General features: G+C 37.8%; 1 protein-coding gene across 11 annotated transcripts in view; it reads right to left on the bottom strand.

Annotated features, from left to right (window-relative positions):
• The window catches only part of Ufd4 (ubiquitin fusion-degradation 4-like), a 660,794-nt gene that overhangs the window by 170,044 nt on the left and 467,494 nt on the right, over positions 1–23,256 (bottom strand). For 10 of the 11 annotated variants that reach the window (XM_070079782.1, XM_070079788.1, XM_070079746.1 and 7 more), the window contains 6 exons: positions 22,294–22,433; positions 19,300–19,506; positions 7,621–7,743; positions 5,842–6,093; positions 5,406–5,636; positions 3,731–3,921 (listed from right to left, as the gene is read on the bottom strand). In XM_070079782.1, coding sequence (XP_069935883.1) covers positions 3,731–3,921; positions 5,406–5,636; positions 5,842–6,093; positions 7,621–7,743; positions 19,300–19,506; positions 22,294–22,433 — 1,144 coding nt within the window. The remainder of the gene's footprint in view (positions 1–3,730; positions 3,922–5,405; positions 5,637–5,841; positions 6,094–7,620; positions 7,744–19,299; positions 19,507–22,293; positions 22,434–23,256) is intronic. The other variant, XM_070079766.1, reaches the window with a different exon arrangement.

Genomic DNA, 23,256 nt, shown 5'->3' with positions numbered 1-23,256 from the left:
CCTCTTCCTGTCTGATAGTTCTGACACTGATGGAAGTGGAAATGAAGACGAATTCTACGGCTTTGATAAGTTAGTGACCGAAAATAATGACCAGGATATCGATAATAGTGCAGAAAACCCCGACGATCCTCGACCTTCTACCTCTGGTGTGGGCACTCGTGACTTACGGTCGGGTGTTCCTAAACGTAAGAGAAAACTAATATTTTCGCGTGGCCAGGCCTCTGACTTTAGTAATGACGATGATTCTGACGTGGATTGTGATTTTATTGCGCTCGACGATCATTCGAGTAGTGATAGTGAGGAATCATATTCACCAGTGAAGCATCGGGTAGTGTACCCTATGCTGTGCCCAGGGGACGGAGTACATCCCGGAGTACATCCCGTGGCCCTACACCCGTTTTAGGTAGTGATAGTGAGGATGATGTGGCTACACTTGGCATGGATGAGCCACAGGCATCAGTGGATGGTGTTAGTGGTGCTGGTGGTGGTAGTGGCACCGCCATGCGTGACTCACCGTGCCATGCGGGGACCCATGCTGCTTACTCGTCAGTTCAAGGACAAAGCGGAGCGTCAGCCACCAGCCCGCCACAACCACAACCACCCGTACAACCAGCCTATGATGTCCAGTATCCACCAGAAAACCGTATGTGGGATTGGCAGCAAAATCCCAATTTTGTTCCCAAGCCTCACCACTTTGATGACTCTCAAAGTGGAATTCTACCTACCTGTCCCCTTGGAACCACGGCCAATGAACTGGAATTCTTTGAATTATTCTTTGACCAGCCATTGATGGAAATTATTGCCAGGGAAAGTAATAAGTATTTTGAGTACACCATGGCAAATACGATCTTATCACCACAGTCAAGACTACACAGGTGGAAAGAGATGACTGTTGCAGAAATGTATTTGCTTTTTGCAACAATAATGCTTATGTCTCACATCTATAAGCATAATATAAAAGCATACTGGTCCACAGATCGGCTAATTTCTACCCCGGTCTTCAGTGAAATCATCCCAGTGAACAGGTTTATCTTACTGTTACGTATGTTGCACTTCTCTGACAAAACCAGGCCTGACAGAAGTGACAGGTTATACAAGATTAGAAATGTTTTCATGTATCTCAAACAAAAGTTCAGGATATACTTTTATCCATTCAAGAATCTTGTAATTGACGAGTCTTTGATTTTGTTCAAAGGTAGACTGTCATTCAAGCAGTATATACCGAGCAAGAGGAACCGCTTTGGTATAAAACTGTTTGTACTCTGTGATTGTGACAGTGGCCTGGTGTTGGATATTGTTGTATACACGGGTAGTAAAACACAAAGATACCAAGATGTTATTGGGTATCTCAGGTGACGTAGTGAGAAACATGATGGCACCTTATCTTGGTAAGGGGCATACATTATATACCGATAACTGGTACACAAGCCCATTACTCAGTGATTTCATGCGAGTGAACAAGACAGATGTGTGTGGCACAGTGCGTTCTAATCGTAAACATATGCCCAGGCTCAACGCAGGTGTTCGTGGTGATGACGTGCAGGTGTTTACTGCCAATGACATCATGGCATTACGGTGGCATGACAAACGAGATGTCACATTGTTGACAACCACTCACCATAATGAAATGCAAGACAGTGGCAAAGTTGATCGAGTGACTAATGAACGTATTCGAAAACCAGTGTCAGTGATTGATTATACACAAAACATGCGCTTGGTTGACAAGTGTGACATGCAGATTGGTTTTGTTGACTGTGTTCGTAAGAGTTACAAGTGGTACATGAAACTTTTCTTCCATCTCATGGACATTTCAATGCTCAATGCATATAATATGTACCAAATAAAGACTGGTAACAGACCACCGTATGGTGAATTTTGTTTGTCTGTTGTCAGACAACTCATAATGAAGTACCAGGTAACAACACATGCAATACAACATGGTCCTCGAATTCCTCAGGATATACCCAAACGTTTGAGGAGAGAAGGTGATCATTTCATAATACAGCTTCCTTCAACTCAAAAGAAATTTGCTCAGAAGAGATGCATTGTCTGTGCACAAACAAAACGACGGCAACAAAGACGCAAAGACACTCGGTTTATGTGTGAGGAATGTAAGGTGCCTCTGTGCATGGTGCCTTGTTTCAAGGAGTTCCACAAGCTCCAGCAGTTCTAAAACCATGTCCAGTGATTGTAAATATGTAAATATATGATAGAACATTAGTATTATACAATATTTGTGCATGTTATTGTAATAAAAAACAATGGTAAACAATAATATGATAATAACTTTAGTGCGGTTATTGTGTTCAATACAGTGAGTTTATATATATCAATTATATACAGTATTGGTCTCTCAGGCCCCAAATGTTAGTAGGAATAGAAAAAAATTGGAAAGGAAAAGAAAAAACAACTAAAACAACAAAATAATATAATAGCGTATGTGGAATTCGTCGATGTTGCCACCACCACATCATTTTCTATAAACTTCTTGGCACTGTATCTCGGTAAGTACTGATCAGATTCTTATTTTTTTTGTTTTATTACCTTCACAAAAATATGCTCTTTAATTCTGTAAGAAAAAATAATTTTTTTTTTTCAAAATTTCTTGGACACTGGTGCGTGACTTCAGATTTTGGCCTTGGACCCTGAAAGGGTTAAGCTATTTTGCTAGTATTGTATTTTATCAACTGAGCACAAGAAACTGCCCAAAAAACTATTTCAACTACCCAATAAAGTTATCAGAAATTGATAAATTGACCAATTTAACACAAAGTTCAAAATATTCCAATTTTAAAATAGGGCCCAGAATAAATAATGCAGGCATTCCTGGCACTAAAATAACATTTCTTCTGTTTACTAGTTAAATTTCCAGGTTTTACAGGTAATTCCATTTTCATTTTTTATTTACCTAAAGAATTTTTATTCGCACCAAAAAAATATAAGATTTACTGTTATGCAATATTGTAATAATTGCATAAATAATATCAGCGTATTCATGAACATATATCAGACCCACCAGTTAACATGTATTGGACATATGATGTCATTTGTTTACTCAAACATCGGCAAAAATAAAATATTTCCGCTACTTTGGGCTCAATTTCAAGCCATTTTCAGTGCTAAAACCAATCAAAATAATGTCTATTTCTATAATATATCTGCCACTATCAAATGAGACCCAGAAACAGCAAATACAACCACAAAAACCATACGAAAATACACTGCGAAGTCAGAGTTTAAATCCAAAAACATGGTTGCATTTTTTCTCATTATGCATTGTGTTGCAGGACTAGTTTTATATGGTGCACACTTACCACATAGATGCATTCTCTCATATCTAGGCCCAAATTTACCACTCACAGCTTATCTGAATGAAGTGACCTTGTGATGTAGAACAACAGCATGGACCCTAAAAGGGTTAAAAAAAAAAAAAACTGATTTCCCATGCAAAACATTAAAAAATTTAAGTGAGTAATAATTAGATAAAGATGAAAAGTTTCCTGCATAAAAAAAGACACCAAAACTTGATCTCTGGAGGTGGGAAATAAGGTGCAACTTGGTAGAGAAAAGCAATATGGCAGGTGTTGCAAATGTATGTAACATAGGGCTATTGTTAGTTACAAGCAGTAAAGTGTAACTAGTGTTATGAAGAGAGCATGTCTCAAGTTATAGTATATAGAAGAGGATAATTTTTATTAAAAGTGGGCCTTAAACAGAGATGTGACCTTACTTAGCATTTGTTCCAATCCAATAGATAATTCCATTTTCATCAAATTCTCTGCTGTTCTTGAAGACAATCTTCTGTCCTTCCTTCAGTTTGCGAACGAAGGCAAAAGATGTGCGGTCAAAGTCATACCACTGCTTGGCTACCATCTTCAGCAAGTACCTCTCAAGCTGTTCAACAGTCGCCAGGGGTTCCATCTATAAAAATATCAATATAATAAGAATCAAAATTAAAAAAAAAAAAAAAAAAAAAAAAAGATGCAAGGAATAATTATGATTTACAGAAAACATAATAATCTTAAATTTTCCATCATTTGTCATGTTTCCAATGTTTTGCTTCTTTACTACTTCATCAATGTCAATCTTTTAATCATGATAAGGAAAACTTGAATGTGTTAGTTTATTTAGGTTATGGTTAATAACTAGTAATTTTTTAAAATATCCAGAAATAATTGAGGAATGACATCATAATCACTTTATGAATTTAACCCTTTCAGGGTCGAGAGGCCCTCTCCTAAACTTGTTCTCAGGGTCAAAAAGTTTTCGGAAAAAAAAAAAAAAAAAAAAAAAAAACTTATGGAAATGATAGAGAATCTTTTCCCAATCATAATGACACCAAAAGTATGAAATGTGATGGAAAACTTACGGAATTATGCTCTCGCGAAGTTAGCGGTCTCGACGATGTTTACGCATCGGCGATTCCGCCCACTTTGAGCCCTATTTTTGGCCAATTCCTGTGTGCTAGTCGACAAAAATCATTTTTATTTCACTAGAACTCCATTTTTTCTATCGAATGAGTACAAGAAATCACCCATTCACCAATTTCAACTATCCAATAAAGTGGTTAGAAATTGGCAATTTTGCCAATTTCACTCAAATTTCAGAAGATGCCAATATCCAAATAGGGTCCAAAATAAACAAGAAAGACATTCCTGGCACTAAAATAACAAGTTCTCTGTTCGTTAGTCATGTCCCCAGGCCCCTCTTATATTTCTTTTGCTTTCTACTTTGAATTTTTATTATTGCAAAAAATACAAGATTTACTGTTATGCAGACTACTGCATTAGTGTAGAAATGGTATAAATAATATCAGCGCACTTGTAAAAGAATATTAAACTCACCAGTTGACATGTATTGGATGCTTGGCATGATTTGTTTACTTTTGAACTTTGGCAAAAATCGAACATTTCTGCTACTTTGAGCTCAATTTCAAGGTACTTTTCATTGTGAAACCAGTCAAAATCATCTCAATTTCTGTAATATGTTTTCCATTCTATAAAATGAGACCAGGAAAACTAGAATACAACAATAAATACCATACGAAAATACAGTGCAAAGTCGCTGTTTTAATCCAAAAACACGGTCAAAGTTTTTCTTTTTTCTCATTACGCACTGTGTGCTGCTGGATTTTTTTTTATACTGCGCACACTGACCACACAGACCCATTCTTTCATATGTAGGCCTACCAGCTTTCTCTTGCTAGATTTGAAGGCGCTAGAATTTAGGCGCACTAGTACGTCAATAACCCTGGTGCGTAAGCCGTACTAGTACGTTGAAAACCCTGAAAGGTTTAAGGAAATATTCCCAGATGCATTTATTAAATTTCTCTAATCCAATCTGATACAGACAAATAATAATATATTAGAATACAAAAAAATCTCATATAAAATATAAAATCTTACTTTAAGTGTTCTTCCATTTCTGTCAATTAGAGAGCTTTCACCTGCTGCTCTTTCCAGTCTAAATCGAAGACGTCGACTCAAAACTTGAAGACCTGATCCTGCTCCAGGAACATCATAAATATATAGAGGAAGCTTCTCTGCACTCTCCAGCACAGATACTAATTTTCTAACTAGCTGGGTACCAGGACTGACTGATGAGCTGATCGTAGCACTTTCTTCATCTACTTTATCCTGTCGAATAAAAATTATTCAGGTAAATTTTCTTCCTTCTGAATTTACTATCTTTCGTAATCCAGTCATAAAATAACTATGTTCAACATATTTAAAAATAAATAACATGCTTCAACTATGGCAACAAAATACAACATTAGTCTGAAATCACCTTGAGGAATGAAGTCAGATATACTTAAATACACCATCAATATTGAGTACATACCATAAAGCAACTTTTGAAAACATTTCTTCTTTGTTTTATCATTTTGTTAACCCGTCTTTGAGAAAACTGTCTATTATCATCTGGGAGATGTTGTGTAGTGTCTGGACTAAGAAGTGTAAGAAGAGCTTGTACTAGGCCTGAAGAATGGAGTTCATATGCAGATACTGTGCTTTCATCACGCAAGAGGGCTACTAGGTCTTCAACAGTGGCCCTCAAAATTTCAGGCCATTCTCCACCGCCTTTATTGCTCACCTGAAATAAATAAATTGATAAATACATGTGATACGCTAAGTAGTAAGCTGGAAGACAACAACTGCCCAAGGAGGTACTATCATCCTGCCAAGTAAGTGTGAAATGGAAGCCTGTAATTGTTTTACATGATGGTAAGATTGCTAGTGTCTTTTTTCTGTTTCATAAACATGCAAGATTTCAAGTACGTCTTGCTACTTCTACTTACACTTAGGTTACACTGCACATGCATAGACGAACAAATACAGCCTCTCCTCACTTAGTGACATACTTGTTTACTGACGCCTCGGTCTTACGATGGCCTCTCTGACCAGTATTTGTACCTAAATAATGTATATTAGAGCTGATTTCCTCTATTCTGTTCATTTCAGTATACAGTACAATACTGTATGAACATCTAAAAATATACCAGAAATGTTATAAATGGTGCAAAGGTGACATTAAAACAATATCAAAGATGGCTGACACAAACTTGCTACCATTATAGTAAGCTCCTCACTTAGTGACGAATTTGTTTAACGAGGTGGTCTCAGGAACGTAACTGTCATTAAGAGTGGAGAGGCTGTATATACACATACCCGTCTGTTTTTTTTTCTATTTCCTTACTAACTCTTGTTCTTATTTCCTCTTATCTCCATGGGGAAGTGGAATAGAATTCTTCCTCTGTGAGCCATGCATGTTGTAAGAGGTGACTGAAATGCTGGGAGCAAGGGGCTAGTAACCCCTTCTCCTGTATATATTACTAAATTTAAAAGGAGAAACTTTCATTTTTCCTTTCGGACCACCCTGCCTCAGTAGGATACGGCCAGTTTGTTGAAAGATGACATATGATACTCTGAGAAAGATTAAGAATTTTATATGAAGCACTAGAACTGTGCAGCCATTCAGCACTTTCAATATTAAACTTCTAACAACATTACATTATCATCATCATTATTTTTCATTCATTACCAGTTTGGCTGTACAGAAAATGTCTGAAGCATTGCAATACATAGAGCTTTTAAATAAATTCACTGATGATAATTTTAATTGCGTCTTGTTGAGGCATTCTTTATACACATCTTTCCTAACATCAATCTTATCCCAGGCTTTTTTTTTCTGTAAATGCCTTCCTTTCTCATTACATTGTCAAATGCTCCAAATTTCAGAACACTCATGACTAATTTCCATTCCTATGTTTTCTATACCTTTTCTTTCTTCTGCCTACATGGACTCTGTTTTGTGAGGTTGTTCCCCCTCCCCCCCCATCTTTGTCCTACTCTTGTGGACCATTAGCTCTCATGCAGGTCACCTTGCCTTGGTGGGAGACAGCCAGCATATTAAAAAAAAAAATCTTCATATCAATTAATCACAAAATTATCTTTTCTTTCAATAATACTCATTAAGGAAGATAACTTTTCTACCAAATGAACACAAATAAAAGTCAAAATCAAGAATAAAATATATACATTCCTTTACCTATATTTAAAATAAATCCAGTAGATATATTAAGAAGTTAAAGCTTTTAAAGCATTAAAATAAGTATCTCACCTGCTTCTGACATGCTCTCTCAATTTGTGCAACAATATTGCCAAGTTTAGCTACCACTCCACGGGGTTGTGTTTGCGCAGCTTTGAAGTATTTATCATGGACATCTCGTGCTAAACTCTTCACCTGGAAAGAGAAAACAGATCAATGTAGATGTAAACATTACTAGCAGATGTAATACAATGCAACTTAAAAAATATTCTACCAGGGGGATGCAAACAAATGTTCCCTTTTATTATGAGCATCTTCACACTTACCTGTGTAGAATATTTATTATGAATGGATAATCAAAGTACCTTTAGGTAGTAGGTTGGTAGACAACAACCACCCAGGGAGGTACTACCGTCCTGCCAAGCGAGTGTAAAAGGGAAGCCTGTAATTGTTTTACATGTTGGTAGGATTGCTGGTGTCTTTTTTTTCTGTCTCTCACATATGCAAGATTTCAGGTACGTCTTGCTACTTCTACTTACACTTAGGTCACACTACACATACATGTACAAGCATATATATACACACCCCTCTTGGTTTTCTTCTATTTTCTTTCTAGTTCTTGTTCTTGTTTATTTCCTCTTATCTCCATGGGGAAGTGGAACAGAATTCTTCCTCCGTAAGCCGTGTGTGTTGTAAGAGGCGACTAAAATGCCAGGAGCAAGGGGCTAGTAACCCCTTCTCCTCTATATATTACTAAACGTAAAAGAGGAAACTTTCGTTTTTCCTTTTGGGACACCCCGCCTCGATGGGATACGGCCAGTGCATTGAAAGAAAGAATCAAAGTATTTTTTTTTTTTTCAACAAGTCGGCCGTCTCCCACCGAGGCAGGGTGACCCCAAAAATAAAGAAAATCCCCAAAAAGAAAATACTTTCATCATCATTCAACACTTTCACCACACTCACACATTATCACTGTTTTAGCAGAGGTGCTCAGAATACAACAGTTTAGAAGCATATATGTATAAAGATACACAACATATCCCTCCAAACTGCCAATATCCCAAACCCCTCCTTTAAAGTGTAGGCATTGTACTTCCCATTTCCAGGACTCAAGTCCGACTATATGAAAATAACCGGTTTCCCTGAATCCCTTCACTAAATATTACCCTGCTCACACTCCTATCTAACACGCTCATGCACGCTTGTTGGAAGTCCAAGCCCCTCGCCCACAAAACCTCCTTTACCCCCTCTTTCCAACCCTTTCAAGGACGACCCCTACCCCTCCTTCCTTCCCCTATAGATTTATATGCTTTCCATGTCATTCTACTTTGATCCATTCTCTCTAAATGACCAAACCACCTCAACAACCCCTCTTCTGCCCTCTGACTAATGCTTTTATTAACTCCACACCTTCTCCTAATTTCCACACTCCGAATTTTCTGCATAATATTTACACCACACATTGCCCTTAGACAGGACATCTCCACTGCCTCCAACCGTCTCCTCGCTGCTGCATTTACCACCCAAGCTTCACATCCATATAAGAGTGTTGGTACTACTATACTTTCATACATTCCCTTCTTTGCCTCCATAGATAACGTTTTTTTGACTCCACATATACCTCAACGCACCACTCACCTTTTTTCCCTCATCAATTCTATGATTAACCTCATCCTTCATAAATCCATCCGCCGACACGTCAACTCCCAAGTATCTGAAAACATTCACTTGTTCCATACTCCTCCTCCCCAATTTGATATCCACTTTTTCTTTATCTAAATCATTTGATACCCTCATCACCTTACTCTTTTCTATGTTCACTTTCAACTTTCTACCTTTACACACATTCTCACACTCATCCACTAACCTTTGCAATTTTTCTTTAGAATCTCCCATAAGCACAGTATCATCAGCAAAAAGTAACTGTGTCAATTCCCATTTTGAATTTGATTCCCCATAATTTAATCCCACCCCTCTCCCGAACACCCTAGCATTTACTTCTTTTACAACCCCATCTATAAATATATTAAACAACCATGGTTGTTTAAGAATCAAAGTACCTAAATTAAATTATTTACTTTGCAATTAACAAGCTTAACAGGTTAACAAGCTTCAATGACTATGGCTGAATATCACACGATGATACAATTGTTTATTAGGATTGGGATAGTGCAACAGAGAAAACTGAGGAAGTACAACATGCTATCAAAAAAATTTCACAATTTGAAATTTTGCATGCTTTCTAGGGAAAATATGGCAGTGGTGGAGATTATACTGTGCAGAACACTCCTTTGTGAAGTAGCATGGCAAGTTTCAGTGCATTCAGTAATTCCGTAGAGGTTAGACAGGCACTTTGTGTGTTGTCAGTGCAATGTTTTGATTTTTTTTTATAGCAGAATGAAATCTTTAAAAGAAAGAACAGAATGGGTGTAAAATTCAGTTTCAAACTCAGCATAACCTTTATACCTTTGATGTACCTTGGAAGAGTTTCAAGAGTTTATCTACTCTCTGAGCCTGGCCATGGGACAGGCCTGTCTGGTGCTTGCCTGATCAACCAGGCTGTTGCTGCTGGAGGCCTGCTGCCCCACATATCCATCACAGCCTTGTTGATCTGGCACCTGGTGAAAATACTTGTCCAGTTTCCTCCTGAAGGCTTCTACACTTGTTCCAGCAGTGTTTCTGATATCTTTTAGTAAGATGTTGAATAGTCTGGGATCCCGAATGTTGATACAGTGTTCCCTTATTGTCCCCACTGCACCCCAGCTCCTCACTGGGTTTATTTTACACTTCCTCCCATATCTCTCGCTCCAGTATGTTGTTATGGCAGTGTGAAGATTTGGGACCAAGCCCTTGAGTACTTTCCAGCTGTATATATTATGTATCTCTCTCTCCTCCACTCCAATGAGTACATGTTCAAGACTTGAAGGCATTCCCAGTAATTCAAGTGCTTTACTGGCTCAATGCAAGCCATAAACAATCTCTGTACAGTGGAACCTCTACTTATGAGTTTAATCCATTCCATGACCTTGCTCGCAAGTGGATTTGCTCGTTTGCAGAGTCAATTTTCCTCATTTAAATTAACTGAAATGGAATTAATTCGTTCCAGTGGAATTCCAGGCACAAGAATTTTTTTTTTTTTAGCAAGTCGGCCGTCTCCCACCGAGGCAGGGTGACCCAAAAAGAAAGAAAAAATCCCCAAAAAGAAAATACTTTCATCATCATTCAACACTTTCACCTCACTCACACATAATCATTGTTTTTGCAGAGGTGCTCAGAACACAACAGTTTAGAAGCATATACGTATAAAGATACACAACATATCCCTCCAAACTGCTAATATCCCAAAACCCCTCCTTTAGAGTGCAGGCATTGTACCTCCCATTTCCAGGACTCAAGTCCGGCTATATAAAAATAACCGGTTTCCCTGAATCCCTTCACTAAATATTACCCTGCTCACACTCCAACAGCTCATCAGGTCCCAAATACCATTCGTCTCCATTCACTCCTATCGAACACGCTCATGCACGCCTGCTTATTTATCTATCACAATTCATGTAATATGACATAAACAATATTAATAACATAGAAACATGATATATACACTAGAATGAATAAAATACATGTCAATAGGTATGTGGCTAGTGGTGGTGACAGCAGCCATTGTTGTTGGGGTTTATAGGGCCACCACAGCGGCCATTCCTGCTTCTGACTACATGTGTAGAGAACCTAGAATAACCCAAAAAAGTCAGACAGAGTGACTTATAAGTGCTACACTCTTAATGCTTCACTTAATTGCTACACTCTTAATGCTACACTTAATTGCTACACTCTTAATGTTACACTTTGCCACTGCTGCTTCATGTTGTCTGCCACCCACTACCTCATGTTGTCTGCCACTGCTGCTTCATGTTGTCTGCCACTGATACTTCATGTTGTCTGCCACTGCAACTTCATGTTGTCTGTCACTGCTGCTTCATGTAGTCTGCCACTGTTGCTTCATGTTGTCTGCCACTGCTGCTTCATGTTGTCTGCCACTGCTACCTCATGATGTCTACCACTGATGTCACCAAAGAATCGAACATTTCTGCTATTTTGAGCTCAATTTCAAGGTACTTTTCATCGTGAAACCAATTAAAATCATATTAATTTTTGTAGCATATCTTCTATTCTATCACATGAGACCAAATAAAACGAGAATACAACCATACAAACCATATGAAAATATACCGCTATGGGGAGGCTAATGGCTGAGAAGTGAACTCCGTTATTTATGGTCTAATTTCTTTCATTTTTGGTATATGTTAAGAAGCATATTTTCATCATACATTGCCCAAGTTTCAATAAGATAGTCCAACAAACAACTGAGATCCAATTCCCAAGATCAAGAGCAAGAGCCCCCTCACCAGTGTCAATTAACCTCCCTTGAGGCCCGCTTGTATCTGGAAATTTTGCTCACGTCTGGAAGCAAAAAAATCGACCGAGCAGCTGCTCGTATCTGGAAAAACTCACGCGTGGATGCACTCATAAGTAGAGGTTCCGCTGTATTTGTTCCAGCTCCGATATTTCTCCTACTCTGAACAGGGCCGTCAGCACTGAGCAATATTCTAAGTGAAGGAGCACTAGTGATTTGAAGAGTGTCACCATCGGCATTATTTCCCTTGTTTTGAAAGTTCTCAATACCCACCTGTCATCTTCCTGGCTGTCATGATCTTTGTCTTGTTATGGTCTTTAACCCTTTGACTGTTTATGTTGTATATATACGTTTTACGCGCCACTGTTTCTGATGTATTAATACGCGAAAATTCTAGTGGCTTCAAATCAAGCGGGAGAAAGCTGGCAGGCCCACATATGAGAGAATGGGTCTGTGTGGTCAGTGTGCACCACATAAAAAAAATCCTGCAGCACGCAGTGCGTAATGAGAAAAAAAAACTGACCATTTTTTTGGATTAAAACGCCGACTATGAGGTGTATTTTCGTATAGTATTTATCGTTGTATTCTCATTTTCATGGTCTTAAGTGATAAAATGGAAAACATATTACAGAAATAGAGATGATTTTGATTACTTTCACGATGAAAACGACCTTGAAATTAAGCTCAAAGTAGCGGAAATGTTCGATTTTTACCAATGTTCAGGAGTAAGCAAATCACACCACATATCCAATACACGTAAACTGGGGAATCTAATATTCTTTCACTAGTGCACTTATATTATTTATACCATTTGTATGAATAAAAAATCAAAATAGAAAGCAACAGTAATATAAGAGGAGCCTAGAGATGTGACTAATGAACAGAGGATATGTTATTTTAGTGCCAAGAATGTCTACATTGTTTATTCTGGACCCTATTTTGAAATTGGCATCTTTTTTAATGTGTGTGAAATTGGCCAAATTGCCAATTTCCGATCACTTTATTGGGTAGTTCAAATTGGTAAATGGGCGGTTTTCTTGTACTCAACTGATGGATAAAATGGAGTTAAAGAAATAGCTATGAGTTTGGTCAACTGGAACAACGGAATTGGCTAAAAACAAGGCTCAAAGTCGGCGAAATTGCCAATACGTATATGTCGCCGAGACCGCTAACTTCACGGGAGCGTAATTCCGTGAGTTTTCGACCAAATTTCGTACTTTTGGTGTCAGTACCATCGGGAAAAAATTCTCTATCATTTCATAAAATATTTTTTTTTTTTTTCCAAAAATTTATCGACATAGAATGACAGTTTCAGAAAGGGGCCTGTGACAGTCAAGGGGTTAAAAGAATTATTACCAGATCTTTTATGTATTCCTTACGTTCTATTTGGAGACCCTCTTGAGTGTTCCATAGTGTTCCTTTTGAGTTCTTCATTCTTTCCATACATGAGCAGCTGGAACTTATCACCGTTGAACGTCATGTTGTTCTCTACTGCCGACTGGAAAACTCTGTTTATGTTTTCCTGTACTTTTTCAGTGTTCTCTACCTAGGACACTTTAGCTAGTGAAACTTGCAAAATGCTTCAGCAAGCATTTGGCAACAAAGCAATGGGTTGGACACAATGTCTTAAATGGTTTTCTTAACCCTTTGACTGTCGCAACCCCCAATCCTGAGGTGTCTCCTGGTGTCGCAAAATTTAAAAAAAAAAAAAATTATTTTTTCTTATGAAATGATAGAGAATCTTTTCCCGATTGTAATGACACCAAAAAAACGAAATTTGATGGAAAACTGACGGAATTATGCTCTCGCGAAGTTAGCGACCTCGGCGCTGTTTACAAATCGGCGATTTCGCCCACTTTGAGCCCTATTTTCGGCTAATTCCATTGTTCCAGTCGCCCAAACTCATAGCTATTTCTTTAGAACTTCATTTTTTCTATCGATTGAATACAAGAAACTGCCCATTTACTGATTTCAACTAACTAATAATGTGGTCAGAAATTTGTAATTTGGCCAATTTCACGAAAACTAAAAAATATGACAATTTCAAAATAAGGTCCAGAATGAACAATGCAGACATTCCTGGCTCTAAAATAACATTTTCTTTGTTCATCAGTCACGTCTCCAGGCCCTTCTGATATTACTCTTGCTTTCTATTTTGAATTTTTATTCAAACAAAAAATATTAGACTTACTATTATGCAGACTACTGCAATGCTGTAATAACTGTATAAATAACATCAACCCATTCATGACTGCATATTAGAATGGCTAGTTGGACATTTATTGGACAATGGCATCATTTGTTTACTTTTGAACATTGGCAAAAATCAAACATTTCCCCTAATTTGAGCTCCATTTCTAGGTTCTTTTTATAGTAAAATCAATCAAAATCACCTCTATTTCTGTAATATGTTTTCCATTCTATCAAATGAGACCAAGAAAACGAGAATACAACCATAAATACTATACGAAAATAGACCACAAAGTCGGCATTTTAATTAAAAAAAACGGTCGGAGTTTTTTTTTTCTCATTATGCACTGCGTGCTCCAGGATTTTTTTTATATGGTGCACACTGACCACACAGACCCATTCTCTCACATGTGGGCCTACCAGCTTTCTCCTGCTTGATTTGAAGCCGCTAGAATTTATGAGTATATATACGTCAAACACGGCACCTCGTAAAATGTATATATACGGCCGCGACAGTCAAAGGGTTAATTCAAAGCAAAACAAATGTCAGATGAGGATGATGAACACACTGGTCATCCATAAACATCAAAAACATGATGCCAACACTGAAAAAGTGAGAAAGGCTCTTCACAAAGATCATCATCAGAATATCCAGGATATTACAAGTGCTTCGTGAATTTCTTACGGGTTGTGGTAAACCATTCTGACATTAAAATCAATAAGACTGTCTTATTAGTCTTGAGGATGCCATATTAATAATGATAATAATAGTCACTGAGGTGCATTAAGGGGTTAAATACCTAAATTACTGGAAATATATACCTAAAATCCCTCAAACTTCTCCATGGGGAAGTGGAACAGAATTCTTCCTCTGTAAGCCATGCATGTCATAAGAGGCGACTAAAATGCCAGGAGCAAGGGGCTGGTAACCCCTTCTCCTGCATACATTACTAAAGTTAAAAAGAGAAACTTTCATTTTTCTTTTTAGGTCACCCTGCCTCAGTGGGATATGACCGGTCTGATGAAAAAAAAAAATCCCTCAAACTATTTTTCTTGTAACATTGACAAGAAAGATGCACAATAATGTAATAAAATGAACTAGTAAACCCTCGGTATAATGGATTAATAGGGAGGAATGTTCGAGTCCCTGTTAAATCAGAACACTGTTAAAAAATAACGAAGAAATGGACTAAAGTACTCTACTGTATAACTAATATTGTACTGTATGCATAATTTACAATTTTTTTTTTTTTCATCAAGTCGGCCCTCTCCCACTGAGGCACGGTGACCCAAAAAAGACAGAAAATCCCCAAAAAGAAAATACTTTCATCATTCAACACTTTCACCACACTCTCACATTATCACTGTTTTTGCAGAGGCGGCGCAACATATCTCTCCAAACTGCCAATATCCCAAACCCCTCCTTTAAAGTGCAGGCATTGTACTTCCCATTTCCAGGACTCAAGTCCAACTATATGAAAATAACCGGTTTCCCTCAATCCCTTCACTAAATATTACCCTGCTCACACTCCAACAGATCATCAGGTCCCAAGTACCATTCGTCTCCATTCACTCCTATCTAACACGCTCATGCACGCTTGCTGGAAGTCCAAGCCCCTTGCCCACAAAACCTCCTTTACCCCCTCTCTCCAACCCTTTCGACGACGACCCCTACCCCTCCGTCCTTCCCCTATAGATTTATATGCTTTCCATGTCATTCTACTTTGATCCATTCTCTCTAAATGACCAAACCACTTCAACAACCCCTCATCTGCCCTCTGACTAATACTTTTATTAACTCCACACTTTTCCTAATTTCCACACTCCGAATTTTCTGCATAATATTTACACCACACATTGCCCTTAAACAGGACATCTCCGCTGCCTCCAACCGTCTCCTCGCTGCTGCATTTACCACCCAAGCTTCACACCCATATAAGAGTGTTGGTACTACTATACTTTCATACATTCCCTTCTTTGCCTCCATAGATAACGTTTTTTGACTCCACATATACCTCAAAGCACCACTCACCTTTTATCCCTCATCAATTCTATGATTAACCTCATCCTTCATAAATCCATCCGCCGACACATCAACTCCCAAGTATCTGAAAACATTCACTTCTTCCATACTCCTCCTCCCCAATTTGATATCCATTTTTTCTTTATCAAAATCATTTGATACCCACATTACCTTACTCTTTTTCTATGTTCACTTTCAACTTTCTACCTTTACACACATTCCCAAACTCATCCACTAACCTTTGCAATTTTTCTTTACAATCTCCCATAAGCACAGTATCATCAGCAAAAAGTAACTGTGTCAATTCCCATTTTGAATTTGATTCCCCAAAATTTAATCCCACCCCTCTCCCAAACACCCTAGCATTTACATCCTTTACAACCCCATCTATAAATACATTAAACAACCATGGTGACATTACACATCCCTGTCTAAGATCTACTTTTACCGGGAAGTAGTCTCCCTCTCTTCTACACACCCTAACCTCAGCCTCACTATCCTCATAAAAACTCTTTACAGCATTTAATAACTTACCACCTATTCCATATACTTGCAACATCTGCCACATTGCTCCTCTATGCACTCTATCATATTTTTTTTTTTTCAACAAGTCAGCCGTCTCCCACCGAGGCAGGGTGACCCAAAAAAGAAAGAAAATCCCCAAAAAGAAAATACTTTCATCATCATTCAACACTTTCACCACACTCACACATTATCACTGCTTTTGCAGAGGTGCTCAGAATACAACAGCTTAGAAGCATATACGTATAAAGATACACAAACATATCCCTCCAAACTGCCAATATCCCAAACCCCTCCTTTAAAGTGCAGGCATTGTACTTCCCATTTCCAGGACTCAAATCCGACTATATGCCTTTTCTAAATCCATAAATGCAATAAAAACTTCCCTACCTTTATCTAAATACTGTTCACATATATGCTTCCATGTAAACACTTGATCTACACATCCCCTACCCACTCTGAAACCTCCTTGCTCATCCGCAATCCTACATTCTGTCTTACCTCTTAATTCTTTCAATTATAACCCTACTGTACACTTTTCCTGGTATACTCAGTAAACTTATTCCTCTATAATTTTTACAGTCTCTTTTGTCCCCTTTCCCTTTATATAAAGGGACTATACATGCTCTCTGCCAGTCCCTAGGTACCTTCCCCTCTTTCATACATTTATTAAACAAAAGTACCAACCACTCCAACACTATATCCCCCCTTGCTTTTAACATTTATGTCATGATCCCATCAGTTCCAGCTGCTTTACCCCCTTTCATTCTACGTAATGCCTCACGTACCTCCCCCACACTTACATTCTGCTCTTCTTCACTCCTAAAAGATGGTATACCTCCCTGACCAATGCATGAAATTACTGCCTCTCTTTCTTCCTTAACATTTAAAAGTTCCTCAAAATATTCTCGCCATCTACCTAATACCTCCATCTCCCCATCTACTAACTCCCCTACTCTGTTTTTAACTGACAAATCCATACTTTCCCTAGGCTTTCTTAACTTGCTTAACTCACTCCAAAATTTTTTCATATTTTCATTAAAATTTCTTGACAGTGCCTCTCCCACTCTATCATCTGCTCTCCTTTTGCACTCTCTCAACACTATCTTTACCTTTCTTTTACTCTCCATATACAGGAAGGCCCCGCTTTACGGCGTTTCACTTTACGGCGTTCCGCTAATACGGACATTTCAAATTATGACCAAAACTCACTATACGGCTCCCCCCACCTGACTTTCTAATACGGTCACCCTGCCCCACCCTGTTTGTTTACATTCTCCATGAGCTCAGTAAGCACTAAGTCTCTCCATTTTGTCTGGAAACTCCAAAATTTCAAATGTTTTTAAAAGTTATTTCATATTTTATATATACTCTGATAATTACTTACTTACTCCTGACCCTACATTAAGACTACAAATATTTTAAGGTAAGTAATGAGTGAACTGTATATACATTTTATCGCTCTGGGATGCTTAAATATCATAGAATAGTATGTGTGGGTGGGGTGGCCTGGTAAGGTAGCCTGGCTTATTACAATACATACCACACTTGATTTCTTACAATAAATACTACTTGTCTCACCCTAGATTAAGACTATAAATATTTTAAGGTAAGTAATGAGTGCACTATGTGTGTATTGTACTTTTTTATTGTTTTTTGATGCCTGGTTCTATTGCTAACTTAATATATGTTAGTGTAAACTTGTTATCTAGTGTTTGTATGCATTTGTAAGTGGAAAAAAAGGGTGTTCCACTTTACGGCGGTTTCCGCTTTACGGCGGTAGCCTGGAACCTAACCCGCCGTATAAGTGGGGCCTTCCTGTACTCTGCTCTTCTTATAACACTTCTGCTTTGTAAAAACCTCTCATAAGCTACCTTTTTCTCTTTTATCACACCCTTTACTTCATCATTCCACCAATCACTCCTCTTTCCTCCTGCCCCCACCCTCCTATAACCACAAACTTCTGCCCCAGATTCATATACTGCATTTTTAAAACTATTCCAACCCTCTTCAACCCTCCCACTACTCATCTTTGCAGTAGCCCACCTTTCGGCGAATAGTCGCTTATATCTCACCCAAACTTCCTCCTCCCTTAGTTTATACACTTTCACCTCCCTCTTACTTGCTGTTGCCACCTTCAACTCCATTAAACATTGAAAAATAAAAAGAGTTAAAAAGTACAATCTAACCAATGGATTTTGTCCATAATTTTAAAAGTTTGTTATATTGTGGGTTCAGTGTACTTGAGGTAATGGATCCAAGACAAGACATTGAGGTAAATTATTACAACACTTGAAAGCACAATAGACTGTGTAAAATAATCCAACTAATTCACAACTTCATAAGTTTAAAAGGTCCTAGGCTTTTCAATATCTTCCCTTCAAATTTAAAAACAATTATCAGATCCCTAGCTGTCTTCAAAAGGGAACTAGACAAAGTGCTGGAAAACCAATCCTGATCAACCCAGCTGTAGGGCCTATGTTGCACAGTATACCGTAAGTCCCAATATCTTGACTGATGAAGTCATCAATCAGGAGGAAAGGCAATGATCCCCAGAACCTTCAAGAGGTAGACAACAGGTAAATAACAGAAATGGAAACACTACCTTTTGCTTCATTGCCTCAACCTTAGATCTGAACCGTTTTCCACGTCGACCAGTCCACCCCGCATGGAATTCAGGCCCTAAAGATGTTTCAGCAGTGAAGGAATGTTTTGTGTTGCGGTTACTCTCAAAGATGAATCCTGGGAGTTCCTCACGAAGGATGGTAGCTTGTTGTTGCCCATCAGAGTTGTGAATGTGCAATTCACCCTCCTGTAGACAAATAGATTGAAATAAATAAAATAAACAGATAAATAATAAATAAAAATAAGTAAATAAACAAATACTGTATAATTCATGTACAGTAGGGCTCCATTTATATGGCAGGTTAGGTTCCAGGCTACCGCCTTAAAGCAGAAATTGACGAAAAGCGGAATGCCACATTTTCCACTTATAAATGCATATAAATGCCAGACAACAAGTTTACACTAACTTATATTAACCGTTGAGGGTCCAAACTCCCAATATGAAAACTCTACACAAGGTCCATGAATTAAAAAAAAAAAAAACTGTTTTTTCTTATGAAATGGTAGAGAATCTTTCTCTGAAGGAAATAAAACAAAAAGTACGAAATATGATGAAAAACTGACTAAATTGTTAGCTATTTCGCTAGTGTGTGTTCCAATTTATCTACCGAGAACAAGAAATCCCCCAATCAACTATATCAACTACCCAATAAAATGATCAGAAATTGGTAATTTGGCCAATTTCACACAAAGCTCAAGATATTCCAATTTCAAAACAGGGTCCAGAATAAACAATGCAGGCAATACTGGCACCAAAATAACATTTCCTCTATTTATTAGTTACATTTCCAGGCTTTACAGCTGAATTACATTTTGATTTTTTATTCACGTAAAGAATTTTTATTCATACCAAAAAATAGAAGATTTACTCTTATGCAATATTGTAATAATTGTATAAATAATATCAGCGCATTCACGAACACACATTAAACCCACAAGCTGATGTGTACTGGATGCGTGATGTGATTTGTTCACTCTTGAACATTGGTAAATATCAAACATTTTCATTACGAAAACCAATCAAAATCACCTCTATTTCTGTAATACATCTTCCATTCTATCCAACAAGACCAAGAAACTGCAGACACAACTGTATAAACCATACAAAATTCACCACGAAGTCGCTGTTTTAATCCAAAAACACAGTTGCAGTTTTTTCTCATACACTGTGTGCTGCAGGATTTGTTTTATATGGTGCACACTTATCACATAGATGCATTTTCTCATATCTAGGCCCAAATTTACTGCTCACAGCTTATCTGAGTGAGCTGAGCTCATAACATAGTACTACTACAGCTTGGACCCTGACTTCAAAGCTGTAGAACTACGGGGTGGACTCTTTCAAAGGGTTAAGTTAGCAATAGAACTAGGCATATTTGTAGTCTTAATGTAGGGTGAGAAGTGAGTAAACGAGATAAAACTAATAAACAAGAAAAAGAGAACAAGTAAATGAGAGACGACAGAGATGCAGAGTATGTGAACAAACAGATGAACGCATCTGCTTGTGGTTGATATACGTTCATTTCCATGTCTGTGAAGCTTATACCATAATACAAACACTTTACAATGTGTACAAGTTGTTTCCACATTGGTACAGTAGAATGAATAAAGAGCAACACTCCCATTCTCATGTAACACACCATTTTTAGAAGGAATAATGCTCTGAGCAAAGGCTTACAAAAGAAATAATTTTCTAGTTATCCCCAGTAATACTACTGTGTATGCATTTTCTTTAGTGTTGAACTAGAGAAAACATTATTCTTTCTGACACTCCAACAAGACGATTGGAAAAACATCCCCCCCCCCTCCTTTTTATTAACACGTCGGCTGTTTCCCACCTAGGCAGGGTGATCCAAAAAGAATGAAAAAAACTTTCATCTTTATTCAACACTTTCACCATCACTCATACATAATCACTGTCTTTGCAGAGACGATCAGATATTAGAGTTCAGATGTCCCTCCAAACTGCCCTCCTTTAAAGTGCAGGCATTGTACTTCCCATTTCTAGGACTCAAGTCTGGCTAACCGGTTTCCCTGAATCCCTTCACAAGATATCATCCTGCTCACACTCTAACAGCTCGTCAGGTCCCAAAAAACCATTCATCTCCTTTCACTCCTATCTAACCCTCTTATGCACACTTGCTGGAAGTCTCATATTTATGTTAATATTCTACTGTGGGGTGTATTTATCATGTTTATATGTTATGCAGCATGTTTTTTATTATATAATTTTGAAAAAATATCACAGATGGCTTAACCCCTTAACTGTCAAAACGTAGATCTACGTTCTTACTGCTAACGCTCCAAACATAGATCTACGTTTTATTTTTCCTACCTCCAAGTTTGGCATGATTGGCCTGAGATGCCTGGTCAGCATAGAATAGGTCTTAACACTCGGTGAGCGCAGTATTAAAAAAATCTGGGGCCACTTAGTACCTTGTGGGAGCACCAGTTCAACTGAGCGCCAGCTAGAGCAAATAGCGTGGCAAGCACAAGGGATTCACCAATGTCATGTCATATTAACACTCCCCTTTTAACAGGAAAGCGATGAATGTGAGATCATCCTTGAAGGGTTGAGAAGAGAGGTTAACAAATTTTTGAGTGCTAGTGGCTTGAGCATCCAGCACACTTATATGAGGGTGTCAGATGAAGTGAGAGGAGAAGAGTGATTTTATGAACTGATGTGCTGTGGAAGTGTTGGCAAGATAACATTTATGAAAGGATTCAGGAGAAATTGGTTAGACAGTCTTGGTTCTTGGAGGTGAGAAGTACAGTGCCTGTATGCTGGAAGGGTGGGGATGTTGCAATTTGAAGGGGCATTTGAATTATTATGTTTGCACAATTCCAGCAAAACAGCTAATTTATGAATAATGATGAATGTGTTTCGATTTCTAAGTTACTCTACCTTAGTGAGACAATTAGTGTTTATAAAATAAAAGCATAAATCAACTGTTTTTAATAATAGTGTACAAACTTTTTTGCACTGAAGTGACCAATTTCCAATGACTAAGCGTGCAGGCCCTGGAGTAGATAATACCGGCTGACTAGGGCTGCCTGGCCGGACTGCTGACTTGGCTCGCTGCAGCTTTTCTAAGAATTCACTGCGGTTCTCTGCTTAGGAAAGAAATGTTACGTTAAAAGTACATCATGTTTTCAAAAACATTAAAAACAGCATCTAACAAAAAACAAAGTCATGCTTTTTAATGCAATATTGCACCGTACTCCTGTATAAGTAAAAAACAAAATGTACAATTTTGTTATAAAATTAACTAGAAAAATTATTCTATTCATTTAAGCATGAGTACAGTACTGGGTATATATAAGAAAGATGCAATGGAGAGAGAAGCAAAACAGCTAAGGAAAATTTGATAGTTATCTAAAAGATACATAACATGCTTCCTTATGACTTCTGCTAATAACATACATAAAGGTTCTTCAATGTAAACAAACTATTTCGTAAAAAACTTCTTTTGGTGAGGCAGAAAAGGTAATTTTCAGACTTTTGGAATACACCCTTATTTGTTAGATACCTTACTTTTACAGTATGAAATATTTATACACTGAAGTTTTCAGGCTAATATCTATGATACTGTTCAAGTGCTTATTGAAATTCACAAAATAGGAAAATGTAAGCGAAACTGGTCAGTAACATGCAAAGTTAGAAAAACCTGAATGCCAAACATGCATGACTCTTAGGTATCATTACTGTCAAAAATATAGGAGATTGTAACACTGGAGACAACCAAAGCAGTGTATAGATCAAGAAGTGAGCTGTAGCAGGTGAAGAAAACTTCACAGGTGAGCAGGGCCCACTAGCAGAAGTAGGTCATGCTCATCCCTGGACCAAGGTGCCAAAATATTGCTAGGTCAAACAAATATCACATAAATGGTATACGATACCAATAAGTTAACGAGTTAGACATGTATGCAACACTCT

This window comes from Cherax quadricarinatus, chromosome 6 (genome assembly GCF_038502225.1).
Source record: "Cherax quadricarinatus isolate ZL_2023a chromosome 6, ASM3850222v1, whole genome shotgun sequence".
Classification (NCBI taxonomy): Eukaryota; Metazoa; Arthropoda; class Malacostraca; order Decapoda; family Parastacidae; genus Cherax; species Cherax quadricarinatus.
Note: the sequence above shows the minus strand (reverse complement) of the source record. Positions and strands in the feature narration are given on the sequence as shown.